This window comes from Crocuta crocuta, unplaced genomic scaffold, assembly GCF_008692635.1.
Source record: "Crocuta crocuta isolate KB4526 unplaced genomic scaffold, BGI_CrCroc_1.0 scaffold114, whole genome shotgun sequence".
NCBI lineage: Eukaryota > Metazoa > Chordata > Mammalia > Carnivora > Hyaenidae > Crocuta > Crocuta crocuta.
The window spans coordinates 210,762-219,253 of record NW_027530000.1 but is presented as its reverse complement, the minus strand read 5'-3'; the positions used below and the strand labels follow the sequence as shown (position 1 = coordinate 219,253).

General features: G+C 56.8%; 1 protein-coding gene across 1 annotated transcript in view; it reads right to left on the bottom strand.

The window, feature by feature from the left end:
- Positions 1 to 8,492, bottom strand: part of ULK1 (unc-51 like autophagy activating kinase 1) — a 34,084-nt gene that overhangs the window by 18,780 nt on the left and 6,812 nt on the right. The window contains exons 5-10 of the mRNA XM_077763605.1: positions 8,248 to 8,332; positions 8,140 to 8,155; positions 7,512 to 7,593; positions 6,415 to 6,562; positions 1,174 to 1,266; positions 1,050 to 1,091 (exon numbers count right to left, since the gene is read on the bottom strand). Coding sequence (XP_077619731.1) covers positions 1,050 to 1,091; positions 1,174 to 1,266; positions 6,415 to 6,562; positions 7,512 to 7,593; positions 8,140 to 8,155; positions 8,248 to 8,332 — 466 coding nt within the window. The remainder of the gene's footprint in view (positions 1 to 1,049; positions 1,092 to 1,173; positions 1,267 to 6,414; positions 6,563 to 7,511; positions 7,594 to 8,139; positions 8,156 to 8,247; positions 8,333 to 8,492) is intronic.

The window sequence follows — 8,492 nt, the reverse complement described above, 5'->3', positions numbered from 1 at the left end:
AGGTGTGAGGTGGAGGGGGGGCCACTCTGCTGCCCCCAGGACACAGTGTGTCTGTGCCCAGTGCCCGGCTTCCAGGTACTCGCTGTCGCACTGGACCTGTGCCCTGCCCCTGTCACCTCACCACCTCACGTCACGCGACAACCCCCAAGGCCACGGCCCAGCTCTGAAGGGGGAGGAGGAGAGCAGGGGAGGAGGGAGGAGGCCACCAAAACATAGACAGCCGGGCTGGGAACTTCCCCTCAGCCAGGGGCTGGTCCCGTGGCCTCCGTAAACAGGTTTCAAAATCATTAGTCAGCACTTTGGCCCGCAGATCTGCCGCCTCAGGCTCCCCGTCCCCAAACTGGGTGTCCAGGGTGCTGGACACTCACCGAAGCGGGGCCCCACCTCGGGCCCTGAGACCTGGGGGCAGTGAGGGAACCCAGCTGAGGCCTCCTGAGCCCGCTGGGCCTGACTGCCTCCCGGCCTGGGCTGTCTGGCCGAGGCTGCCAGCAAGAAGGAATCTCCCTGGGCCCCTCCCCTCCCCCAGCCTGACGCAGGGAGAGACTGGCCAATGCCCGGCCGCTGGAGCAATGTCAACAACCAGCCGGCCCAGACAGGTGGGCCCGGCCGGCAGGACCGCCTGCGCTGAGGACAGGGCCCATGTCAGGGCCACTGGGCCACACAGTCCCGAGGGCCGCGCCGTAGCTACACACCTCGGGTGGGTCAGAGTAACTCCAACAGGGGTGCTCCCTGGTGCCTGTGGCGGTCAGGCAGCCGGGGGCGGCAGGGCCCTCCCAACATGCCCTGAGAAGCCCGGGCTCAGAACCGGGCCGGGAATGGAGAATGAAGTCTCCAGACTCCTGGGCAGGCCACACAGATCTACACACAGGTGCTTAACAAATTCTCCCAACTTGAGACACCGGCCTAGAACCTTCCACCACTGACCAGGGCCTCCAGCACTTGGCTGGTCTAGGACCAAGCTGTGCACAGGCCAGACTGGGAGGGTAATGTACCCCCTCCCCACGCGACCGGTGCCCTCTCCCCAGCGGGAACGGAGCCCGGAGCCTTACCTGAAAATCATACAAAGCCACGATGTTTTCATGTTTCAATTCCTAGGACAGAAACCCAAGTTTCTTATGATCAGGGCAGGCTCACCCAGCACCCTCTCCCCCTATCACTTCCAACACTGCTCACCTTGAGAATCTTGATTTCCTTCCCCAGCAGTGTCTGGGACTTGGCCAGATTCTTCTTGTTGATGCACTTGACTGCGACCTCCAGGTCGTGCTTCTGAAAACCAAACGTGAACGTTCCTCAGGGGCCAGGAATCCCGGAACCATAGAAGGCCACCTCCAGGCCAGGTAAGCGCCTGGGGGGTTCCGATGCCGGTGGCGAGGCCCCAGGTGTGGAATCCGAATGAGGCGTCCGGGTGATGCAAAGGTGGGGGAGCCCCGGATGTGGAGATGGTGATGAAGGGCCCGCGGAGTAGGGCAGGCATNGGCCGGGGGGGAGGGGAGGGAGGGGGCCTGTGCTCCGGCTCCCGGGTCGGCTGCCTCCTGTCTGCACAGCCGCGTTAATAGCTGGCAGTGCCACGTGTGCCCCCAGGGCTAGGGGCTGCATTGAATAAGTTCTTAGACGGTCACCTGGCCGGTTCGGTCTGTAGAGCATGGGACTCTTGCTCTCAGGGTCTTGAGTTCAAGCACCATGTTGGCCATAGAGCTTGAAAAATAATTAAAATAAGATAAAATTTGTAAAAAAAAAAAAGACAAATTCTTAGAAAGAGAAGGGCTGCTTTACAGGTGATGCATTTTAAATTGCATTGGATCGGGGCGCCTGGGTGGCTTAGTCGGTTAAGCGTCCGACTTTCGCTTAGGTCATGATCTCGCGGTTCGTGGGTTCGAGCCCCGCGTCGGGCTCTGTGCTGACTGCCAGCTCAGAGCCTGGAGCCTGTTTCAGTCTGTGACTTCCTCTCTCTCTGACCCTCCCCTGCTCACGCTGTCTCTCTCTCTCTCTCCTAGAAATAAATAAAAATATTTAAAAAAATAATAAATTGCATTGGATCATAACAAACTGTCCACCAAATTGAACCAAAACACAGGAAATCAGAAAGTTTAGATAAATCCTTTCATGGGGATAATAAATAGATTCTCAGACACAGTGTTACATATACATGTGCTCAGATGTAAAGCACTCCAAAGTTTATAATTAACGTGATTATAACACGTTATAATAACGTGTTATACACGTTATACACCCAGTGAACTGGGCTGTTAGTTGTCATTTTAGAAAACACTGTGGGGGGGGTGTATACCCGACCTCCATGTGTGAACAACCACATATGTGTATGTAACTGTGTATACCCCATGGTGCTAGGTTATATATACATGTGTAATATATAGCGTAGTGGCTAAGTCATGGCTGACCGTAAGCCAGCCTTTCCATATACTAACTCATTTATTCCCTACAATGATTCTATGAGGTACTTGCTATTATATCACCATTTTACAGATGAGAAAATTGAGGCCCAGAAAAATTAGATGATGTGCCCAAAGTTACTAAGCAAGCAGGGCAAAGAGCCAGATTCTCACACAGGAAATTGTTAACAGTCGCTGCTTTGGGAAGAGTCAAAGAGATGAGGGAGCATAAGGAGAGGTGAGGGCCAAGCCCAGCTAACAACCCCCCTCGCCTCCCCCTCAGGTGGGCTGTGTGAGACAGCCCTCAGGCACTCCTGACTGCTCAAGAACAAAGGAAAGGACAAAAAACAAAGCGTTGAAATGATAGAGTCTCAATTTACAAATATCTTAGTAAAATCAGGAGAAAAATCTTATCAACACCAGGAACTCCCTACTGTCTTAAAGCTAATGTTTTCCTAGACAGAAAACAACTTTAACTTGACAACAGCCTCCAGTGATCTGTGAGTCTTCCTTAGCATATGGAAATCCCTTTAAGAAACTTCCCCTTGACTTTGCTTCCCTCAGCTTCATAGGGTGTAACCAGTCACCCTTCACAACCCCAGTGCAGCTCTTTCTGCCCTCGGGTCCTGTCCCTGTGCTTTAATAAAATCCCTTTTTGCACCAAAGACGTCTTCAAGGATTCTTTCTTGGCCTTTGACTTTGAACCTGACCCACACCCTAAAACCTTATGAAAAGTACTGTATACCTTAAGTACTAGTGTGAATTCTTTTTTTTTTTTTAATTTATTGATTTTGAGAGAGAGGAGGGGAGCAAGCAGAGGCTAAACAGGGGAAGGGCAGAAAGAGAGAGAGAGAGAGAGTCTCAAGCAAGCTCTGCACTGTTAGTGCAAAGCCCAACTCTGGACTCAAACTCACAAACCAGTTGATCATGACCTGAGCCAAAATCAAGAGTCAAACCGACTGAGCCACCCAGGCGCCCCTAGTGTAAATTATTCCTTTTTTTTTTAATTAAAAAATTTTTTGTAAATGTTTTTATTATTTCTGAGGGGGGTGGGCAGAGAGAGAGGGAGACACAGAATCAGAAGCAGGCTCTAGGTCTGAGCTGTCAGCAGAGCCCGATGTGGGGCTTGAACTCATGGAGTAAGAGATCATGACCTGAGCCGAAGTCGGATGCTTAACTGGCTGAGCCACCCAAGCGCCCCATAGTGTGAAGTATTTTTATGCTCAAATACTACTTCTGTAAATGCAGAGCACACACCCCCCTTGCTGCCCTCCACCCTGGGTGGTCGCGGCAGCCTGTGGATGGGTCCAACGGGTAGGCCCCGGCTGCTGCCTTCACAGACCCACCCAGCCGCGGTACTTCCTGCTCCTCTGGAAGGAATCCCACTCAGCATCTTCTGGAAGCCCTTGGCCTGCACCCAGGCCCTTCTCCGGGCCGCAGGACACACAGGCTCCTGACCCTGGACACTGGCCAGAGGCCACCAGAGCTGGGAGAGACAAGGGGTCCAAGCACCCTGTTTTCAATCCGAGGCCAGCCACGCACCCCTGAGGTCATTCTCCACCCCCTCCGTTGTCCAAGACCAACTGTGTTTGCCCAGGCCCCAGAGCTGCCTCAGCAGGAGAACCTGCCTTCAGGAGTGGGTGGGGACGGGGAGAGGTGGTACCTGCACAAAAGGTCATGAAATTGCAACGGAGCCAAGTGTGAAGAACACACAGGACAGAGGGTGGGGTCACAGGGTAGCCGAGGGGGCTAGACCCCAGGGCAGGAGCCCAGCCCGCCCTGGGAAGGAGATCTTCACCCTCTGCTCCAGGAAGGACAGTGACGTTAGGGGATGGATGGGTGGAGGTAGGATGTGCATTCAGGTTACTGGGCCCCCAAGGGGAGGCCCCCCAGGCATCCAGTCCCCCCCTCAGGCCTTGCTTGGCACCTCCAGGTTCGGGCCCTTCTCTCATTGTCAGTGCTTATATCCGAATTACTCCGATTCCTTATCTGCAAACCTGTGTGCTCACTACGTTCTGTCGTGACCTCCAGGCCAGCACTCACTCGGTGTCCTGGGCGCACGTTCCCAGCTGAGGGCAGGTGAGCAGGCGCCCCGACCCCCTGCCCGGTGTCAGGCCTACCATACAAGTGTCTTTGCGGCCCTGTAGTGCCACATTTTGTGTGTGGTTCTGTGCATTTCGTTGGTTTCACTGATTAGGAAAGGAGGCCGTGGCGTCGGTGCGGGGAGAAGAGGTCTGTCCGGGAGGAGTCAGCCTGGAGCCGCCAGGCTCCGTGGCGCTGAATCGGCGACAGCGTAAGTACCGGGTGCTTAAACAGAAGCGCAGGTAACACAGGTTGTGTACGGAACAGGTGACGAAGACGTTGTGTCCTGAGGCTGGCAGGGACCGAGCCCCGCGTCCCTTGTGCGCAGGCGTTGGGAGCGTGCGTACCACAAACGAGACGTACCTGGGCTGCGCAGGCAGCACTCCTTACAGGAAGCAGCTGTCACGGCCACAGTGCCCCTCGGACGAGGTCGGACCCCTACCCTCACTCACCTGAGGGAGGAGAAACTGAGGGCCAGAGAAGCGAAGTGACGCCCCGACGTCACAGCGCGACGCGGCTGCTGGAGGGTTTAAACCCGCACCCTCCCGCTCTGCATCGGGCCGTCTGCAAGGCCAGGACTCAGTCCTGTCCCGCCCTCCGGTGTTGTCCACGTCCCAGCACACAGTGAGGAACTTCACTTTTTTATTTTATTTTTTCAAGTTGATTGATTGATTGATTGATTTTGAGGGAGAGGGAGGGGCAGAGAGAGGGAGATAGAATCCCAAGCAGGCTTCACACTGTCAGCACACAGCCCAACACAGGGCTCGAACTTACAAACCATATGATCATGATCTGAGCCGAAATCAGAAGCTTAACAACCTGAGCCACCCAGGTGCCCCGGTCCGTGAACTTTTTTTTTTTAATGTTTACTTATTTGGGGCGCCTGGGTGGCTCAGTCGGTTAAGCGTCCGACTTTGGCTCAAGTCACGATCTCACGGTTCGTGGGTTCGAGCCCCGCGTCGGGCTCTGTGCTGACTGCCAGCTCGGAGCCTGTTTTGGATTCTGTGTCTCCCTCTCTCTCTGCTCCTTCTCCACTCACACTCTGTATCTCTCTCAAAAATAAATAAACATGTTAAAAAAAGAAAATTGACATCTTAGCCATTTTTAAGTGTCCAGTTCAGGGGCACCGAGCACCCCACACTGCCCTGCCACGGCCACCGTCCACCTCCGTCACCTTCTCGTCCCCCAGACTGGCGCTCTGCCCCCCTGCACTCTGACCGCGGCCCAGCCCCGGCACCCGCCATCCACCTCCGTCTGCTCTAAGGCCCTGACGTAAGTGGGGTCGCGCGGTGTTTGTCTTTTCACGACAGTTCCTTTCCCTTCGCAGCGCGTCCTGCAGGATCATCTGTGTCAAAATCTCCTTTTTTTTTTTTTAAATAATTTCTGTGCCCAATGTGGGGATGGAACTAGCCAGGCACCCCAGAATTTCTCTTTTCAAGGGTGAATACTATTGCATTACGGGGATAGACCACGTTTTGATTATCGGTTGTCCATTCAAGCATCGATGGGCGCTGGGGTTTCTTCCACATTTTGTCTGTTGTGAATAAGGCTGCTGTGCGCCCTGGGTTACAGACGTCTCCTCACGCTCCCAACTCTCCAGGGCACGTTCGCAGAAGTGGGGTTGTTGGGTCACAGGGTGGTTCTGTTTCAATCTATTGAGGAGGCTCCACAGTTTTCCCCAGAGGCTGCCTCAGTTTACGCTCCGCCAGCGGCGCCCGGGGCTCCCCTCGATCTGCGTCCTCACCAACACTTGTTAGCTTTTGATTTCCTAAAAATAGATGCCCAAGTGGGTGTGAAGCGGTTTCTGGCCGAGGTGTTGATTTGCATTTCCCTAATGAGCATCTTCTCATGCGCGTATAAGACGTCTGTCCGCTCCTCTGACCCGTTTGGGCTGTTTGAGGTCTTCGCATGATCTAGTCGCAACCCAGCCACGTCCACTCACCCGCTGGACGCGCGCGGCTGCTTCGGAGCCACGCCTGCAGTCTACTGCAATGGTCCGTGCGGTGGCAAAGCCGTGTCCGCCACCCTGCCCTTTGCAGAAGCCATGGGCCGACCCTCGCCGGGACTCGCTAAGCCGTCCTCGGATGGGCCTAAAATGAGGCCGCAGAGCACAGGAGAGGACACGCCACAGTCCTCACAGGAGTCCCACCTGGCTCCCGTCCCTGTCACCCCGCCCACAAGGCTCCCTGCTCCTCTGACCTGGCTGACACCTGGCTGGCAGGGAGGTGGGCCTGGGGTGAGCGCCCCCCCCCCCCACGGTAGCAGAAAGGGATGAGGTGGGTCCCCTCCGGACTCAGGGCGTTTCAGTTACCTCCTTGGAAAGTGGGAGAGGCCCCAAAGATAACTAAGTAGAGCAAAGGAGCTGAGCCACCTTCTGGAAGATTCCTCGACAGGGCACCTCCCTGCCCCCGGGTCCCAAGCCTCCCAAGCCTACTCCAGCCTGGCCAGAGCTCATGCTGGAAAGCTCTGTCTTCCTCCAGAGGAACTTGCCAAGCTTCTCAGAGCACAGGCTCAGTGCAGGGCCTTCAGATGTTGTTTCAGCAAAGGAAGGGTGCCCCGTCCCCCCACAACCCTACCCCTGCCTTTGCTCGTGGAGGCGGCGCAGGTTCTAAGGCTCTGGGAGGGGGTGGGACGGGACTATGCCTCTTGGCTCCCTAAAGGTGGGGAAGGGAACAGCCTGGGTGACGGCTTCCAAGGAGGCTCCTGGCCCCGCCCCTGCCACCCCCTGCCAGCCCCAAGCCCAGAGGGAAGGGCGACACTGTGTCCCTCTACACAGAGAATCCTGGTAGTTTTATAACTCAGAGCAGGACCTTCCTCTGCAGCCCAGAAATCCTGTCCCCGAGGCACTTACACGAAGTCCCGCACGGGAAATGCTCGCCACAGCTAAGAGCAGCGCTGGAAACGAACGTCCGTCAGCAGGAGGGGGAGGGACACATCGCGGGAATATTCTCAGCAGCCAGAAGATCTAGACCGAGGTCTGGTCCAGCACCAGCATGGACGAGCCTCAAAACGCTCCATGCAGAGCGCAGGCAGCCAGACCCAGAGACTCCGATGTCCAGGGCGGGGGTTCGGTCACCGCAACCGCCAGAGGCCTGATCCCTGCTCTGGGCCGGAGGGACCCCTGGGAAAGGACGGGTGTGTCCTGTGGTGACCGGGATCGTGCTGGACACATGGCTTCAAAACGCACGGAAATGTTTGCATTTCACGGCGCACGAGGGGTGCCTGGGCGGCATCCCACTTCGACTCAGGTCGTGACATCCCCGCGGCCTGTGGGAGCCCCACATGGGGCTCTGTGCTGACATCGAAGAGGCTGGTTTGGTTGCGATTCTCTCTCTCTCTCGGCCCCTCCCCTGCTCACTCTCTTCTCTCAAAAATAAACATTAATTTTTTTTTAAGTCATGGATATGAGTTATACCCCATGAAGTTCATTTTAAAGGGAGTTGCTGACACGTGCCGCCGTGTGGATGAACGCATCCCAAGGCCACACCTCGTAGGATTCCTTTCACATGAAACGTCAGGACCCGGCAAGTCCAGAGACAGACAGCAGGGTGGTGGCTGCCAGAGGCAGGGCCGGGGGCAGGGAAGGCCTGCGTGGGGGTGGGCTCTGTCCCCGCCCTCGGGCCGAGGCTGGGGGCTGGTGGGCGGGGCCCTCAGGCAGGTCTGGTACCAACAGCCTCCAGGGCCTGGAGCGAAAAAGACCGAGCCACGGGCGGGCGCGGGGACCCCACGCCCCCCCCCCCCCCCCCCCCAGCAGCACAGGGCATCCAGTGCTTACCCTCAGCTCCCCACTGAGGCCCGGGCTGGTCCCGCAGAAGCCGAGGGCCTGGAGCAGTGACTCCAGCTGACGGGACTCGGCCGCCCTGCTGGCGGAGGGCACGCAGTCACGAGCCTGGCAGGACACCTTAAAGGCGTGCAGAAGCCCGGCTGGCCCGAGTCACCACAGGGCTTGGACGCGGCCAGGCCAGGCGCGGGGCGTCCTCAGAGTGCCCCCCGCAAGCCAGGGCCACAGCGCCAGCTTCT